Here is an 18,395-nt window from a genome sequence, read left to right on the forward strand (position 1 = left end):
CAAAACCGAGACGATACTGCATGAAAGTGAACTGCACATCCGGAAACGCTTTTAATTTTGATCCTAGCGTAGCACGTCTGGACCCAGTCGTAAAAGAGTTTCCGGAAGTTGATTTGCTTGCAGTTGCTGTATTCAAGACCAACAAAACGTTCTGACCTACCTAATCGGCAACGTTAAGGTTGCCAGTATTGTTTAAGTAGACATCTAACAGGTTTCGCAGGCGATACAGGTTGTTACACTGAATAAAAACCGTGTTAAATTTTCAAGGTTTTTTGTTTCTTGACCACTAACAGACTTGAAATATATGTGAGCTTTGTGCGCTTTTTGACAATGTGTATGGTTTTTCTGTTTAACTAATAAAAAAATGATAATGCTACAGTTCTATCCAATGATGCATGTGCAAAAAATGGTATTTTGCGACATTTTTTACAAATCACATTAAACACAATCAGAAGGCGAGGCGTAAAAACAGAAAGGCGAAGGAGGAGAAGGAATAGGCGTAAAACTTGTAAGGAGAAGGCGAAGGAGAAGGTTATTGGCTGAAGGCGGAAACCGGAGAAGGCGGAAGGAGAAGGAGAAGGCCACTCATATATAGCCCTTTATGACGCAGTTAATATTACAGTATTATCTATGTCGTGTATGATGTCAGCACAGCGCTTGTTAATTATACTCGTATTATAACAACTTGTTGTAATACGAGTAATTATATAAGCGACCATTAGTTATTGGAGCTGCGCCCACTAACCAGGGAACATTTTCCGCCTCCAAATTAAAAAAATTCTCATGTTTTGTAAAATGGTAGTGTACTATTGTAGAAAGCTTAAAAAATATTTTTAGCTGCCATCGTCAAGGGGCGTGGCCAGACAACAATTAAAAGTTTGCATACTATCATATAGAGCCCGTAAATCGTCACAATTTTGGCAGCGAAACGAAAAATTTTGTCGTACTGAGCAAACGTAACGAAACTAACTGCACGCTTCCTGTCCCATAAAATAACGAACCTTGACAGATTTATAAAATGTTTGGCGCAACTTAACGATAACTTTCGATATTTTCCGTAAAAAACTGAACTCAACGAAATCGCAAAAATACAAATCACAGTAGTAAGCGTTCCTGGGATTAATTTTATTTATCTGAATTTTCTATGTCGTTCCACATCAAAATAGTAGATCAGATCATCAAGCTTCTATGAAATTGCAGCTTGCACTTTTGCAGTTCACTAGTGCCGTTATAATTTGCTGAAGCTATAAACAACATGTGCTTACGAAACACTAGTGCAGTGTCTAGAACTGGGAGTTTCATAAGCGTCAGATTCACTATTGTACAATAGGTTGCAGCTTCAGTGTGCGCTTATGAAGGAGACCCTGTTCCGGGCGCCCAAAACACTGAATTATTTGTCTTAGGCGCAAGAGACGCACGCACGAGTGCGGCTTTGGCGTATAATTGGAAAATAATTTATTTTATTTTCTAAATTCCACATCGGTATCTTTTTTGACGAAGAAAGCGGCTCGAAATTTCAATATAACTTCGCGAAGCGAGATACATTTTCTTATAACGAAACTTAACGAAGCGGTGCTCAGAAGTCCGTAAAACATGCGCGGGGCTTGACGATTCGTTTCGTTAACGTTCGTTAAGCTTCGTCAAAATGACGATTTACGGACTCTACTATCATATACTGGAAATGCAGTGCAGTTCAAGTTATTCGTAATTATTATGTGAACTTTTTCCTGCAGCACCGTGGACTTTTGCAGCTGTCCGCTGTCGTGAAATGATGAACTTATTAGCAGAACAAAGTTTTTGCACAACTTATTGTTTACAACACAAATCGATAAAAATTTTCCGAAAATGTGTATTCAGGCAGCAATGGCCCAAGCCGGCGCACGTGGGCCTCTTTTACTTACATAATTTCACGACAGCGGACAGCTGCAACCACGGTGCTGCAGGAAAAGTTAACATAATATTACGAATAACTTGCACTGCACTGCATTACAGTACTGTATATGATAGTACTTATGGAAACCTTTAATTGTGTCTGGCCACGCCCCCTTGACGATGGCATCTAGAAATATTTTTTTAAGCATATGTACTACAATGGTACGTACACCATTTACAAAACATAGGACTTTTTTTGGTTGGAGGCGGAAAATGTTCCCTGGTAAGGTCCTAAGAATTAACGACCAGGATGATGGCCATAGGCCCACAACCAACCGCTCACCGAGACAATGCAGCGCATCCGAAAGCTAATTGCTTCCATGAGAAACCGCACGGGAAATACTTTGTTTGTTTGTATTACTAAACATTTTGAAAAGAAACCCCGGTTCTGTTCATCTACGCCTCATCACATCATTCACAATTTCACTTGCACCCCGAGGAAACGTTTCACAACCACAACAAAATACCTTAACAATTTCTGTATGTATAACGCTTATTACAGCCTTATATTTTATCAAAACTGGCAAAACATATTACTGTGCATGAATTTAATTTGACGATTATCTAACCTAAACCATGGCCGTCGATCGAACTACCGTTTCTTTTTCGTGCTTCAGCCGCCGCCATTTCCTCCCACATCTTCCTGCATACACGGCCGCATCGGTCCGGCAAAATTTGCACAAGTAGCCAGCAGAATCTTTGTGGATAGTGGTACAACGCGGCTGAAGCGATGATTAGCCCGAAAGGTCACTTGGCTGCCAATTCTAATCACTTGGCTGCCCGTTCAATAAGGCACAATCTTTATGCGTAGCCAATAGCCAGCTATTCGGAGATCTGTACGAAAAGAGTTATGGATAGATCAATAAGCGTAATCAGCTGGCTTGAATAAGCATACACAGTCCTGAAATTAGAATTAATTGAACCGGTGTGGAAAAATTAGCAGAAGTACCTATCATTAAATAGCTTCCCAGTGTGTTGGAGTACCTACCCTACTTCGTGACAAGTACTGTAAGTATTCACTATTCTGTCTTCAACGAACGTATTCAGTTTCAGTCCCAAGAATTCGTGCGACGATTTCAAACATTTTATTATTCTGTATTGCAGCAAGTATTCATAAATGTACTGGAATTTGTGACACTTACCCAATGTCACATTTTCATTTTTCATCGAGACAAATATAGTAAAATACACTCTGCTCGAACCTGTCATATAAAACGTAGAAACCGCCGTACTTGAAGTGTTACAAATGTTTATCATGCACATAATAAACGATAGTTTTAGCACAATATTTAAATGTTACGCGGTAAGGAGACGATTATCATAATCTATAGACAAACCAGAGATCAGTTAACGGCCAAAAAATATTTCGGCCACTGCTCCATACCGACGATCAGCATATAGAAGAACTGAAAGAAATCGCAGGACATGTAGACGAACGTGAAGGTGGGTACGTACTCATTACGAAGAAGATGCAGCATAATCCTGGATACATTATACCACAGAAGGCTTACCTTACTGACCACTTCATCATCGAATACTTTTAAGTGCCAACCAATTCTTTGCAACAAACGCAGATTCTTTAACACTCGCCAGTTTGATTATTGCCACAAAAATGTTAGACAATAAAAAATAAGTGTTACATCAATCCATTCAAGCGAAGTTCATAAATGTACTGTAAACAAAAGGTAAAAAAAATGCAACGAGCGCTTTAGTCCGTAAACTCTGAGCATTACAAAGAAAGAGTACCACAGATTTTTTTAATCGGCTAGAATAAAGCAATCTGGCGGGGGTTTACCAGGCAAACTTCATCGAGAATGTAGTATGTGCATAGGAAATAGATTTGGTCATTTTGGTGCTTGTGCTGACGAGATACAATACAGACTATTTGTACTAGTATTACTAGCACTGGTAAAGTGGTAATACGTTGTTCAGTTCAACTGGTACTCCTGCCTTGCTTTACTACTCGAGTCCGAGCCTACTCGAGTCCGAGACGGTATTTGACTTCATCTCATTGGGATTTCGACTCGAATACCCATTCAATCAATTGTTGATTGTTGGGTTGTTGACCAACTTGACCTACCTACCTCTGTGGTCATTGAGATTTGTATACACTGTCCAGGGCTACAGGCTATATTTGTTCATTTCCCTGTCTGATTTCTGGAATTCGCTTTTACTTTGGGTTAGTGACCATTCCGTACACAACCTTTCCTTATGTTTTTTATCTGACAGTCAAAGCCGAGAAGTGTCAATCTGAAAAAGTTCTCTTTTAATGGCGCGGAGATCCCTAACGCGGAATGAAGTGGAATTTCGAAAAGTCTGCTTTTACGTGGCACTTGCTGTGGCACTTTTTATTGCTCTTCTGGCTTATATTTACTTGGAAGCGGCGAATAATGTCCTTAAGAAGCGTAAGACAGGATGTACTGTTGAATGTCGCCGAGATTGTTTGACGTTTTTTAAAGCTGTTTTTGTTGTAACCGTTAAACCAGCTTTGCGAACAGCAAAATCAAAACTCAGTTACTTAAAGCAATACTGCAGACTGAAATGTTCCACTAGGAAGATCCATACTAGGAAGATCCATACGTATGGAAGAAATGCGTTAATATGTTGCTGATCGTTTTAGGTCGTTTTAGGAAGCTTTTTTATATTTCGTTGGGGGCCTGGTATTTTTCGCAGCTGCATTTGGTTTGGCTATCTTCGCCTTCATCATCGTGGACGAGCTGGATATTGGTCTGGATATTTTCTCAAAAAATATAAGTTTTCGATTAAAAACTTCTTTGATACAGGGTGGCCATCCAGCGTGGGCACTTGGCTGGTGCGACGCCGAAAACACTGCCTCAGGAGGCTCAGAAACGTTCCGACCTGGAGCAGGTTATATAAGAAATAAGCGAATATGTGCCAACCACATGGAATACACCGCGCACAAAGAAAGGCGCGACGGGAAACGCGACTGCAAAGACAGGTCCGACGAGGGGAACGATGAGTGCCGCTCGGCAACACACCTTCTGCCTTGTCACGGAAATGAATTTCGCTGTGGAAATGGGCGTTGCATACCAGGAGCGTGGGTGTGCGACGGGATTAAGGATTGCGACGATGGTACGAACGAAACCCTGGCGGACTGCAGTGTCAGCAAGAAAATCGACAAAACTGGAGGCGGATATATGGCCGGTAGGGTGCGCTTGGATCATTTTTTTCAGATATATATCTTATTATAGATTTATATTATTGTAATTGATAGAACTATTTTCATTTTCATAAAATCATTTGCCAAGATATGAGTTGATTAAGATGATAAAGATTCATGGTTAATGATTTGTATACAGATTCATGATTTTAATGCAGAGCTTGGAACGGTAGAAATCTCCACAACTGCTAGCTCAGCGCAGTGTCCGAGTACTGATTTCGCTTGCGCAAATGGAGAGTGCATCCCCAGGTCGTGGCGGTGTGATCAGGGCGCTGATTATGCTGATGGCAGCGATGAACACAACTGTCCGGGCGCATGGACGCTGCCTCCCAATTCCGCAGCTCTCCATGCCGTGTCGGCGTTGACCTGCGCTCACGATCAGTTCCATTGTGATGCCCCAAACGGGACCGCAGTGTGTCTGCCGTTGAGTAAGGTTTGCGATCATCATAATGACTGTAAAAACGGAACGGACGAGGGCTTTGGTTGCAAACTGGCGGAGAAGGAGTGCGAGAAGAACAACGGACAATGCAGTCATAAGTGTAACCTTACTCCGGCGGGTCGGAAATGTTCTTGTCCTCACGGGTATGTATGATGTAAATTATTGGTAAATACAGTATAACCATAACAAAAATTAATCTGCATTTGATCTAACCAACAAAGTTTTTACAATTGTTTATTTACTACTCGACTGTAACTTTAAATTGTTTAAACCTGAGTGCAAAAACATTCTCTGCCTTTTCAGAGAGAATTTAAAGCCATGGTGATTATAACGGTGACGTGTTATTGTTTTTATATTCTTACTATAAAGCTGAAATACTACGACTATGAAGTACTATTGCTGCTGAATTATGTTGCAAATTCCTTTTGTAGGTATGTTCTGTATCCCGACGGAAGGGCCTGCGCTGATATCGATGAATGTGCAACAAGCGGCTCACAACTTGGAGGCACTTGCAGTCAGTTGTGCATCAATCTGAAAGGCACGTATAAATGTCACTGCGCTCCCGGTTTCCTCCTGGAATTTGATGGTCATACGTGCAAATCGGTCCATCACGTTCCGTTGCTCATGTATTCCACTGACGGGGAGATTCGGTACATGGAAACGGAGGGTTTTCGGCATAATGATCGCTTTACAGGAGGGAAACTGACCTCTATGACTGTAGGACTAGACTGGAAGCAGAATAATGGCTTTGAATCCAGCACGGTAGGGAGATATTTAGTGCAGATGCAAGTCTTAGGAGATGCTTGCTATTTGAGATGACATTATTTTCCAGATGTTCTACAGCGATGCTGACCGGAAACACATAATCCGCTACGAATCTACCCACGAACGGAGCGTTGTTCTCAAGAATATGGTCATGCCGGAAAGCATCGCATCCGACTGGGTCAGCGAAAATCTGTATTACGTGGATGCCGGCAAGCCGGAAATTGGAGTGTGTTCTGTCAGCAGGAAAGCAGCGCATTGTGCTCCCGTGATCGATGCTGAAATTGATAATCCTCGCGGATTGGCGGTTCATCCAGGAAAACGTTTGTTGTCCTTCGCTCAGTGGGGTTCACAGCCGAAGATTGAGCGTTCATGGCTGGACGGCAGTGCAAGTAAGTAACGAAGTCATGGGAAATACGAAAAAATTATGTTAATTATAATCTTCTGTTAATGCTAAAACAGCTAAAAAGTTGGGAAAAGAGCTTGCGAATAGATGTAGTCTGTCGGTTTTTTTCAAGAAGTTGGAAAAGACGTAGTGCTTGTAATGTTGGTTGCTAATGCTAAACAGCCAAAACGTTGGGAATAGATGTACTTGCAAAAAAAGCCTATAAACAAGTTGAAAATGGCGTACCCTAGTTCTTGTAATGTTGGTTAATAGCTCGCATAATTAGAAGACTAATTCAGGCTGCAGTGCTGTTTTTTGGTTAATTTCTAACTGAGCACATATTTTATTGTTTAGGAGTTGTTGTCGTTTCCCATAAAGTGCTATGGCCGAACGCTCTGGTAATCGATTATATCTGGGATCGCTTGTATTTTATTGATGCTCAGTTGGACTGGACTGAATCTGTATCATACAGCGGGGACGACCGGCGCACTGTTTTCCGCATGGCATCCTCGCATCCGTTCGGCTTAACAATGATCGGTAATCGTCTCTACTGGACGGAGTGGACGCACCGGGGCATCTACAGCGTACTGACCAACGGGAGCAATTTCCAGCTAGTATACGACATGTCGATGCGTCCGCTGGGAATAGTGGCTGTGCATCCATTGCGGCAGCCCCATTTCGATTCTCCTTGCGAACCCGCTGTTAGTCTCTGCGACCAAATATGCCTGGCTCGTGTCGCTCACTATTACACTTGCGTCTGTCAGAGGGGCTATCGGCTGGTGAACGATACCAAATGTGTGCTCTTGGATGATCATATTCAGCGGGAAGCTTTGGTTGCGCCTAATCAGGGAAAGTACAGCTCGTCCACCGTGGCCGAAATCATTTGTGCGTGTATTTTGTGCGGAATAGTAATCGCCGTGGCTGTAATTATCTCCCGAAAACACCTTCGCCGAGCGGAATACGGTGATGAGAAAAGCCTTCTTTTCGATTACGACGTGGAATCACTGCGACCAAAAGCACGCCGGCAACCCTCTTGTATCACCGGTAGCCAGACCAATCCGTGCTACGAGAACATTCCTCATCCGGGATATGTTGTAAAGTTTCACAAGGACCGCAACGTTACATATCCGCATGCGTTGGAATCACCTGCGGTCTCCCTTCTTGTCTACTTCCAGAGTACGGTTTCTGTATTGTGAATGGTTTTTGTGATATTCTGGATTGTTCCCGGCATATTCGATCCGTGACATTTGCTTCTGCTGGAAGATTTTTATACTTTTTCTATTGGTATTCTGTTGGTATCTTTTTTCTGGTGTAGTAAGATTTTTCTTCTTTGGATGAATGTTGTTTATCATATTTACTAGTTTTTTACACAATACATATGAAAGTCTGTGCACCTTGTAGCTTTTGTAATTTTTTCTCTTGGGTATTGGCACTGGTGCTAATATTTAGAACCAAGTTATGGGAGTATTAAAGCGTTTGCTCACTTTTACGTAACATCTGTTTTGCGTTTACCGAGTTCTACACCGGATAATCTAGGTACAACGTCCGCAGCGGCTGGCGCATTCTACTTTTTGCCGTTGACCTTTCCTTTTGGTTTTTTTTTCACTAATTTGTCACGATCTGCCGAAGCAGCATCAGCAGCTTTTTTTATCAGGTCGTTTTGAGCTCGGGGCAGCCTTGTTGCAGTATCTCCATAAGTTCTGATCTTTCCGCAAGTAGCGTTCATTGTTATAATTTAGGCGAAGCTTGCTGAGTGCACTGTATTACCAGTGCATTCTCGGAATATTCCATATCGGATCTTGTGTCCATCGCGTCAGACCTATTTCGATTCTCCTTGCGACCGGCTGTAACGCTGTAGCTCCTGCGGCCAAATATACCGTAACTGACCGGTGTCGCACGGATGTACAGTTGCGGCTGTCTGAGTGGCTCTCAGCTAAAAAGCGATACCAAGCGTATGCTCTTGGACGACCACATTCAACGGGGAACCATTGGTTGCGCCTAATCAGTAATTAGGGGATATACAGCTCGTCGACCGTGGCCGGAATCACAAGGGCGGGCACTTTGTGCGGAATGGTAATCGCTTTGGCTGTTATTATCTACCGGAAACACTTTCGCCGAGCGGAATACGGAGAAGAGAGGAGCGTGCTTCTCGATTACGAAGTGGATCACCGCGACCAAAAACACGCTAGCAACCCTCATGTATCACCGGTAGCCAGACCAATCCGAGCTGCGAGAACCTTTCTCATCCCGGATTTGTTGTAAGGTTTCACAAGGACCGCAACGTCACGTATTCATATTGCTAGAATCACCTGCGATTGAAAGTTTGTTTTTTTTTGCATGCATATTAATGTTAACACTGGTGATAGCATTTTAAACAAACTTATGCGAATATGAAAGCTTTTGCGCACTTGATAAACCCATTAGTTCCCATTTCTTCGCTGCGGATCTAACAAAACCCGTTTACTGTCATGCCGGAAAGATTAAAATTAACAATAAACGTTTTACAAACCCAGATACACCGTAACAAGGAAAACCTTAGTCAGCTACAACTAACACAGACCATGCAAACGATTTCAAACATCCTGGGTTGCTGTTATTCGGACATGGTTGTCGAAATTCGGGGTGCCGCGCTGAGTAAGGCCTTCGAACCTCTTGAAAGTGTAATTCAAAAACACCCAGTCCTTGTATCCCATTTCTCCAGTGCTCGATGGAGCCGCCGCTGCGAATAAAAATATTTCATGTTGAAAAGAACCAAATGCAGATGCATGAAATTCAAGTACTTACGAATGGGCAAATCCACATCTGGAAATTCATCAAAATTGGAAGTATCATCGATACTTTTAACATCGACAGTAACGGCAGCCGGTCGATCCCGGACATGGTCCCAGTCAAAGGCGTGAAAAAATTTGTGTTCTCGAATTTCCTCAATTCCCCGCTGAGCTCCAATTCGGCTCTTCTGATCGCACACAAACCTGTAGAAAATAAGCCACTGAATAATTATATGGAAGGAACTCCATTACATGCACATTTTTCCGCACTATGTTAAATACCTAAATGCATCGCACTCATAAATTATAACACTGACATGTTAAATACACAATGCCGATAATGGAAGTGAGGAAAACTTTACAAGAGAAAAAATATCATATTTCATAACTGTACGGTAAATCTGATTAAATTAAGCCGTTATACTACTTAACTAAGCGCATTACCTTTTAATAAGGTCTTTGGCTGTATCAGAAATAGGCACGTCAGGCGGAAAGAGCAGCGATTCTCGCCAATGCAAGACTTTATGGTATGTTTCATTTGGACTATCAGAGCAAAAGGGAGGATAGCCTGTAGATCAATGAAAACAAATTCAAATCCAACAGTTAATCTCCGGGGAAAGGTTGACATAACCGGCATTCTTCAGCATACCAATGAGCATTTCAAACATGATGACCCCTAATGACCACCAGTCACAGGCCGCTGTATAGCCGCTATCGCCAAACATTTCCGGTGCAATATAATCGGGAGTGCCCACGGTTGAGTGAGCGATTGCGCGCCGGTTGCGCTTCCAGCTCTCGGCTCGGCGTTTTGAGTCCAGCGGAGATAAATCATTAGCTACAAGAGCGCAAACACGCTTTCCCAATGTATGCAAACAACTCACCGCAAATGAATTTGTAGTAGCGTATTCTGTCATCGCGTTTACCGAAACGAGTGTTTAGAAGATCACGATAATAAGCCGTTTGATGGGACTTCTTTAGACCCGTGCACAGACCGAAATCCGATAATTTAATGTGGCCCTATCAAAGCAGTGCAAACTTCAGCAACAATAAAACACACACAGTACAAACACATCAAGCACTTGAGAAGCAATTTACCGTACTTTAGAATCAAGTAAGAGATTATCCGGCTTAACGTCGCGGTGAATGAAGCCCAATTTATGGATAGAATCAATGGCCAGCGCCGCTTCGGCCATATAAAACTGTGTCACTTCTTCACTGAGAATATCCTTCTTCATCAACAATGTCATAAGGTCTCCTTAAAATAAAATAACACGATGCAAATTTGCTAAACCACACTGCTAACGCAGTTCACAGCTTCACTACCCAATTATTTGTATTTACCTCCTGGCAAGAATTCCATCACCAGATACAAATTCACGGGATCTTGAAAGGAATAGTACATTTTAACGACCCACTGATGGTCGGCTTCGACTAAAACATCCCGCTCGGCGCGAACGTGCGCAATCTGTTCGCGTTCGAGCATATCGGCCTTGCGAAGGACCTTCATCGCGTACATGTGACCGGTGTCTTTTTTCTGTACGAGACGAACCTGCGCGTGACAATAAACAGATACAATCATGTAAATCAACTAAAGAAAACACGCAGATTTGTATGTCTACCCATCACCAATCACTTATTTACCTGTCCTTCGACAATCTAGCGATTCATCTTACCTCACCAAACGCGCCTTTTCCAATAACCTTCAGCGGTTCAAAATCCTCAACTCCCAGCCGGCATCGCTTCAAGCGCAAGTATTCCGTCTCTTTAATGGCATGTTGCGATCGCTTTTCGGTTTTCTGAGATGATAAACGTAAACGGTAAACTGTACAAATTGCAGACACTTTTCAGTTCACAAATTCCACCTGATTCTCGGTTAATCCCTCCTGTTCCATTGATTTCTCCAGAAGGCGATATCTACAATGTAAAACAAGCATTTCGAAAGATTTTGCAGATCAAACAATTAAAGCGATGTGGCATTGTCCTGCAACAAGCCATGCTTGAGCAAAATAATAACACAACACAGTTTATCCAGCATGCACTAACCCTGGTAAAGTGCATAATGCATTTGTAACGGGTTAAAAAATGCTTGGTAGAATTAACGTTTATACAAGTACTGCAGTAACAGTTACAGTGTAGTTTATACCAGCATAACCGCACTGCTCATTTGAAATCAATCCCAGTCGCGTTAATTCTGTAGAGACATATTTTACTCAAAAGATTTATGTTAGAGATAGCAATCAAACTGCATATCCATCGAGATATCTTTCGAAATGCATACAATCTCGTAAATCTGTCCGGATAGAGAGAGACACAGAGTGGAACTTAAGAAAATTTCATGAGTTATTTATTGCAATCTTTGCTAGTTGTGTTAACAAATTTATCAAAATGTCGCGTCACGTGCATCCTCTATGTCATTCCCGAAACCAAGGGTGAAAATCCGGTTCTAACATGCTTGGAAAGTTATTTACGTAGCAATTCAAAATGCAGATAGTCAAAAAAATTCTAAACATCAAGCTTTCAGACAAGAAACTGCGAAGACGATGCCAACAGTTTTACTTTTGCAGCATAACTCAACTATAAGCGAAATATTAAATAAATCAACTAAATCGACATTCCAAGGGGTTTAGTTCAGCGTAGTTTATTGCTAATTGTTTTGCTGTTGTTAAGAAAAGCTCGAAAACAAAAACAAACAAGTGCTTAGACTCACTGTGTAGCAAATTGCAAAAGCCCACCTGTTCTGGCGATCCACATGCTGCTCGATGAGATTACTGTAATAAGTCTGCAGCGTCATTTTGGCTTTGTGCGCCTTATCGTACGTATGCTCCGACACTGGTGTTCCCATTTTCCGATCTCCCTCCGGACTACTGGTCATTCCCAATCATCAAGTCCACCCCTGAAGCGTTAAAAGTTATTTGACCAACTTAAATCTGGAGAGGCATTATAGCTTCTTATGCGCGCTCTATTCTGCATTCTGTCGGAATGTCTGTAACATTCTGGCAAACATAACGGCAAAATGTGTGTTACGGAGGCAGCGCACAAGTTATACAAACGGACTGTACTCGGTACAGATAATACAACGCGGCAAAAAAAGAATGATGTGAAAGAGTGATCACACAAACCTGATCTAGCTTTTCAAACGCTCTGCTGGGCTTTTCCGCTTTCACCATTCACTGATTATTGCTAGTCCGTCTGTCCACAAACGGCTACGTCCAAGGAGAGGAAACGTCATCGCACGAATCAATAAGCACACATTTTGCAGGCGTCGTTTCCTTTTAAAAAAAGTGTAACTCACAGACGATCGAGGAAATCTAAAAAGCCACAGTTGCGTAAATATTCACGTTAATTGCGTTTAGCACGATGTCAGCGGAGATGAATGCGATGATGGTGCGATCACGCCGAAATAATTCTATACTTAATAATTATCCCGTTATTTCTTATGGTTAGCCTGATTAGGCATCTTTACGGTATCTTCAAAGTTCCAAACAACGTTTTTAGAGATCGTTCAAGACGTGCAGCATGCTAAAGAAGACGGAAGATTACCGTTATTTCGTGCACATTATCATTTAATTCCAAATCGAGGGCAAAGTGATAATAGTCTCTGTTCGGGGCACACACGGTAGGTTTTACGGTAACGATAGCGGTATGACTCACCACAAATTTACCGTTTTTCTGCCTGTACCGTATCGTAGATAACGATAGAAAGCGTTGGTATCGTTGGGCATCTCCGGTAGAATCTTGTGAGCCGTGGAATTATTGGATTACCGTTTTGTCGAAAGAAATAAGCACTTAAAACATCACTCTATTTAATAAAATATTTTGCCAAACAATAAAATAGAAATAACATTTAGAAACAATTTGTTTTGTGAGGGACTAACAAACCGGAAGTCGTATGTTCACTCAAACTGCCTCCCCACAAGCGGTTGGTCACGCTCTTGCAAAATTTACTTTACATTTTTTAATTCAGTGAGACCGGACCGAGCCCAAGCCGAACTCTGTATCGAGCGTTATCGTTGTGCTTAGCGAACACACAAACTTCTAACGATGACGGAAACCATCACGATAGCTACCGGTATCGTCACCGGAAAACCTACCGTGTGCGCACCGAACAGACACTAATAACTGGCAAACCACAAACCAACAAAATTTACCTTTAATGATTTTAATCACGTCCCAATATATGTGAGCGTAAGTACTTATGATGCGAAAAAGAAAACAAACAACCACTGGTGCGCCAGTTCACTACGATACAGCTGTGGTTGTGTGGTTAGCGAGAGCGAATGGTGGCAGAGCGGCACGATGCGCATAGAGGCCAACAGCAGCAAAGCCAACCCATTTCCGGTGCGATATGGGCACGCAGCTCTGCACTCGCACAGTGCACATTCGCCACCCATAGCAAGCTGACCCAATAAAAATTTTATGTTATCAAAATTCATCTTTAATTTATTATTGATGCGCGATTTTGCGAATAATAACCATTCATAATTCGTTAACGAAGGTTTTCCTTATCGCTTTGTAGAAATTTTTTATTCTGATTGGAGTAGTCATCTGGACCAGAGATAGCGGACATTAAGAAGTTGGTGGTACTCGCTCAGATTGGCCCAAGAACCGCTGTGGCACTAGAGTGTTTCGTGCTGCGTCATACACTCCCGAATTCCCTTACAGAATGCCCCGACTTGTCTCCTCAACTTCTTTACGGTAAGCCAGTAAGCCTTCTCGTAATACAGTACAGTATATACCGAAGGTCCAGCTCCAGATTATCTTCAGAGAACAATGGGGTGCAGTGACAAATATGAGTTTTGATTTTGTTGATTGGCTTGTAACGATCCTCGTCTAACAGCTTACAGTACTTTTGACACTGTAGCAAACTGTGATGAGTGCTCAGTTACTGTTTAGTGCGTTCTAATTTAGAAAATATAATTGTTCCTTTTTAAGGATACCGTTGTCGTTGTTAAATCCTTGAAGATGGCGGCTCCGTAAAATTGTTCAGATTACTTACTATTAATCGCTGTAACTTGTAAGTAATGCATTGCAGTATTACGAGTACACATTATAATTAAATCAGTAATATGATACAATACTAAAACTAACTTGGTAAGCCGTAAGCGTAGTCGTAACACATCAGATTCCAAAAAACTAAACACAAACATTGGATAGGCTGGGTTTACGAGCTGTGTGCCATGATGTGCCTATTGCTGGATATTGGCTATCGGAAGAACTCTCGGAGTGTGGTACGTTAATCTACGATCCAAGTTGACATGGGAATTTGGAAACTGATATATAGAGCGCCATCTCGCTGATTTAAGTCGACTTAGGACTATTACTTTTGATAATTACGAAGCCAGTAGTGAAAATGTACTGATATGGTAGTTTTAACTTTATCAGAGTTTCACCATGCAGTTATTATGATTTTTATTTACAGTGATAGCCGGCGAGAGGATCGTCTACGCGAAGAGCGGAATGGACGTTACGATGATCGGCGACGGCGCAGTCGGTCGCGGGACCGCTACAACAACTATCCATACAACGATCGCAACCGACGTCGTTCGCGCTCGCGTTCTCCTTATTCCCGACGGCGACGCAGCCGCTCTCGTTCCGCGGAAGCCCAACCCGCCGTCGTCCCCGTCGCGGCCACAGTTGACAGTACACCGTTGACATTCGGCGACACATTTGACAAGGAAGCCGAAGTGAAACGCCTGGAACAGGAATACCAGAAGCGTAAAGAACGGATTGAGCTGTGGAGAAAGCAGAAGAAACGCGAGGATGATAAAGCAGCGGCGGCTGCTGCTGTGGAGGCGGCCAAACAGAATTCCGCCAACGGACCTGGCTGGTCGCTGGAGGATGAAGGGGAAGATGCGGAGGAGCCGTTGGCTGATGTCAAAGCCAAACCCGTGGAAGACGAAGTGGATCCCTTGGATGCGTTTATGCAGGGTGTGCAGGAAGAAGTCAAGGAGATCCGCAAGCGGGACTTGGAGAATATGCAGGATGCACCAGGGAAGAAAAAGTCAGCGGCACGCAACGAAGCCGCGAGCGGCGTGACGTTCGTCAATACGGTGGCCAATAAAAATAAGAATGATCATAAAAGCAAACGGGGCGAAATTATGGAGCAGGATCAGGATGCGTTGGAATGGAGCTCCGAAGAGGAGGAAGAGGATTTGAAGACAACGATGAGTAATGTACAGAATAAACAGAAGAAGCTGATTCAAGCGGTGGATCATCAAGCCATTGATTATCCAACTTTTCGAAGGAGTTTCTATAATGAAGTTCCGGAAATCACGAACATGTCGGAGGTGGAGGTACAGGCGTATCGGGAAGAGCTGGAGGATATCAAAGTACGGGGAAAGGATTGTCCCAAACCCATTAAGAATTGGGCGCAGTGTGGTGTTAGTAAGAAAGAATTGGATGTACTGAAAAAGAGCGGCTACACGAAACCTACTCCCATCCAAGCGCAGGCCGTTCCCTGCATCATGTCCGGACGTGATGTGATTGGGATTGCAAAAACCGGTTCCGGGAAGACGTTAGCGTTTTTGTTGCCCATGTTTCGTCATGTGCTGGATCAGCCTCATTTGGAAGAAGGAGAAGGGCCCGTGGCGTTGATTCTGACACCGACTCGTGAATTAGCGCTGCAGATTTGGAAGGAAGCGAAGAAATTTGGGAAGTCCATGGGGCTGCGCTGTGTGTGCGTGTACGGAGGAACCGGCATATCGGAGCAGATCGCAGAATTGAAAAAAGGAGCGGAGATCATTGTTTGCACTCCTGGTCGGATGATTGACATGCTGGCTGCTAATAATGGACGAGTAACGAACCTTCGAAGGTAAATTAAATTCTTAAGAGAACTGACCGACATTAACTGAGCCTTGTATCGGTTTCTGTTGATTAACTTGGAAAGTTTCGTTTTTTTACGTATTTATTTTTATCCGTTCCTCGTTCTTCATACTTTAATAAATTTGTCTTTTCGTAGAGTGACATATGTCGTTCTGGATGAGGCTGATCGCATGTTCGACATGGGATTCGAACCCCAGGTGATGTTGATTGTGGATAATATTCGACCGGATCGGCAGACGGTGTTGTTTTCTGCCACATTTCCCCGACAGATGGAGGCGTTGGCGCGCCGAATCCTCGCAAAACCAATCGAAATTCAAGTTGGTGGACGCAGCGTCGTGTGCAAAGACGTCGAACAACACGTGATGATCATTGACGAAGATCAGAAATTTTTGAAAGTGTTGGAATTGCTGGGTCATTATGGTGCGCAAGGAAGCTGTTTGATCTTCGTGGAAAAGCAGGAAAAAGCTGATCAACTTCTGAAAGATCTTATGAAAGCTTCATATTCCGCAATGGCCCTGCATGGTGGTATTGACCAGTTTGACCGCGACAGTACCATTAATGATTTCAAAAAAGGCAATATTCAAGTGCTGGTGGCCACCTCAGTGGCCGCACGTGGTCTTGATGTCAAGAATTTGGTGCTGGTGGTCAATTATGATTGCCCAAATCACTACGAAGATTACGTGCACCGGTGCGGCCGAACCGGGCGTGCGGGGAATAAAGGATATGCGTACACGTTTATTACGCCGTTGCAGGAACGTTACTCTCCGGATATCCTTAAAGCACTAGAATTGTCTGGTGCTGAAGTTCCTCAGGATCTCAAACTCATTTTTGAAACGTACAAGGGCAGATTGGCGGCTGAAGGGAAAAAAGTTAAGGGCTTTAGTGGATTTGGTGGGAAGGGATTTCAGTTCGATGAGAACGAAGCGCAGGCTGCGAAAGATTCGAAGAAAATGCAGAAAGCTGTTCTTGGATTACAGGTAAATCTGGCTTTAACTTAACTAACGATGGAAAAATTTATAGAATTAACATTGGTTACCTTTTTTTAACAGGATTCGGATTCTGATGAAGGAGAAGCCGACTTGGATCAACACATTGAGGATTTATTCAAGAGTACGCGACGCGTTAAGGACGCTAATGCTCCGGCTCCTCCGGTTGTCATCGTGCAGCAACAACCCGCAGTTACAGTGCAGCAAGGTGCAGCTGCACCGGTTCAACCGCAGGAAACATACACCGGCCACGGAGCGTTCATTCCTGTGGCAGCACCAGTGTATAAAGTATCGAAAGATGCCGGAAAAAATTTGGAACTGGCGAAGCGCTTGGCCATGAAATTGCAGGCAGCCAAAGCGGTTGATCCGACCAAGAATTCCACACAGCAGGCCGCGGAAGCGATTATGCGCGGGTTCCACTCGGAAGCGCCGGCCGTGTCCAAGAAGACCATTGCCGAACAATTAGCAGAGAAACTGAATGCTAAACTGAACTATGTTCCGGAGGAGAAGCCAGCGGAGGAGAATCCAGTTGAACAGTATAAGACGTTTGAAGAGGAACTGGAAATCAATGATTTCCCGCAGCAGGCGCGCTGGAGGATAACCGGAAAGGAGACACTCGCGCAGATTGGTGAATATGCCGATGCTTTCCTGTCGGTACGCGGTTCGTACATTCCCACCGGCAAAGAACCGACGGAAGGCGAGAGGAAGTTGTATATTGGTATCGAAGCCACCACGGAGCTGTCGTTGTCCAAAGCGAAGGCGGAGGTGACCAGGATTATTAAGGAAGAACTTCTGAAGATTGCCAATGCGCCGGTTAACCGTGGTCGTTATAAAGTGGTTTAATCCTGTGTTGCATTGGTCGCGCTCTTTTTCCTAACCGCGGTTCTTCTGAATCTATTAGTTTTTCTTTTATTTGGGTTTAATGAGCGGATGTTGCCTACTGATGCTATGGTAGTTATGCATAACTTTAGTGAGTTGATTATTTTCAAATTTTATGTGCAGTTATCTTGGAATGGATAAAATTATTGATGGCTGAGTAAAACTCATCATCAGTTCGAAAAAGCTGCATTCTAATGATCATAACGTATAAAACCATAATACTGTTAAAAGTACTAGTTAA

General features: G+C 43.1%; 3 protein-coding genes and 1 long non-coding RNA gene across 10 annotated transcripts; 2 read left to right on the forward strand and 2 right to left on the reverse strand.

Annotated features, from left to right (window-relative positions):
• Positions 1–2,519: 2,519 nt before the first annotated feature.
• On the reverse strand, positions 2,520–3,685 carry LOC129591539 (uncharacterized). Its single transcript, XR_008690865.1, has 3 exons — positions 3,444–3,685; positions 3,270–3,338; positions 2,520–2,766 (listed from the first exon to the last, which is right to left on the reverse strand). It is a non-coding gene; the product is annotated as an uncharacterized LOC129591539 (long non-coding RNA).
• A 376-nt stretch (positions 3,686–4,061) lies between these two features.
• On the forward strand, positions 4,062–8,158 carry LOC129591625 (low-density lipoprotein receptor-related protein 8-like). Of its 4 annotated transcripts, XM_055487352.1 has the most exons (8): positions 4,062–4,111; positions 4,192–4,337; positions 4,553–4,659; positions 4,716–5,097; positions 5,272–5,695; positions 5,984–6,314; positions 6,385–6,706; positions 7,054–8,158. In XM_055487352.1, exons 2-8 carry the CDS (start codon positions 4,202–4,204, stop codon positions 7,893–7,895), a joined length of 2,544 nt encoding a protein of 847 aa, XP_055343327.1. In that variant the 5' UTR covers positions 4,062–4,111; positions 4,192–4,201; the 3' UTR covers positions 7,896–8,158. The 4 variants fall into 4 exon arrangements, with proteins under 4 accessions (XP_055343327.1, XP_055343329.1, XP_055343328.1 ...); XM_055487354.1 differs by lacking the exon at positions 4,062–4,111 and having other exon boundaries at positions 4,222–4,349; positions 4,563–4,659; XM_055487355.1 differs by lacking the exon at positions 4,062–4,111 and having other exon boundaries at positions 4,287–4,337; positions 4,563–4,659.
• Positions 8,159–9,014: 856 nt separating this feature from the next.
• On the reverse strand, positions 9,015–13,130 carry LOC129591579 (serine/threonine-protein kinase tricornered-like). Of its 4 annotated transcripts, XM_055487266.1 has the most exons (13): positions 12,880–13,051; positions 12,760–12,775; positions 12,587–12,670; positions 12,200–12,360; positions 11,330–11,381; positions 11,141–11,263; positions 10,809–11,016; positions 10,568–10,722; positions 10,391–10,484; positions 10,117–10,302; positions 9,912–10,035; positions 9,484–9,671; positions 9,015–9,418 (listed from the first exon to the last, which is right to left on the reverse strand). In XM_055487266.1, the coding sequence occupies exons 4-13, from the start codon at positions 12,337–12,339 to the stop codon at positions 9,273–9,275; spliced, it is 1,416 nt and encodes a 471-aa protein (XP_055343241.1). In that variant the 5' UTR covers positions 12,340–12,360; positions 12,587–12,670; positions 12,760–12,775; positions 12,880–13,051; the 3' UTR covers positions 9,015–9,272. The 4 variants fall into 4 exon arrangements, with proteins under 4 accessions (XP_055343241.1, XP_055343239.1, XP_055343238.1 ...); XM_055487264.1 differs by having other exon boundaries at positions 12,587–12,775; positions 13,008–13,130; XM_055487263.1 differs by having other exon boundaries at positions 12,587–12,775.
• Positions 13,131–13,864: 734 nt separating this feature from the next.
• On the forward strand, positions 13,865–18,325 carry LOC129591708 (probable ATP-dependent RNA helicase DDX46). The gene is made up of 4 exons (XM_055487463.1): positions 13,865–14,162; positions 14,887–16,278; positions 16,426–17,266; positions 17,339–18,325. Exons 1-4 carry the CDS (start codon positions 14,131–14,133, stop codon positions 18,116–18,118), a joined length of 3,045 nt encoding a protein of 1,014 aa, XP_055343438.1. The 5' UTR covers positions 13,865–14,130; the 3' UTR covers positions 18,119–18,325.
• Positions 18,326–18,395: the final 70 nt, after the last annotated feature.

Source organism: Paramacrobiotus metropolitanus, unplaced genomic scaffold (genome assembly GCF_019649055.1).
Source record: "Paramacrobiotus metropolitanus isolate TYO unplaced genomic scaffold, Prichtersi_v1.0 Parri_scaffold0000047, whole genome shotgun sequence".
Classification (NCBI taxonomy): domain Eukaryota; kingdom Metazoa; phylum Tardigrada; class Eutardigrada; order Parachela; family Macrobiotidae; genus Paramacrobiotus; species Paramacrobiotus metropolitanus.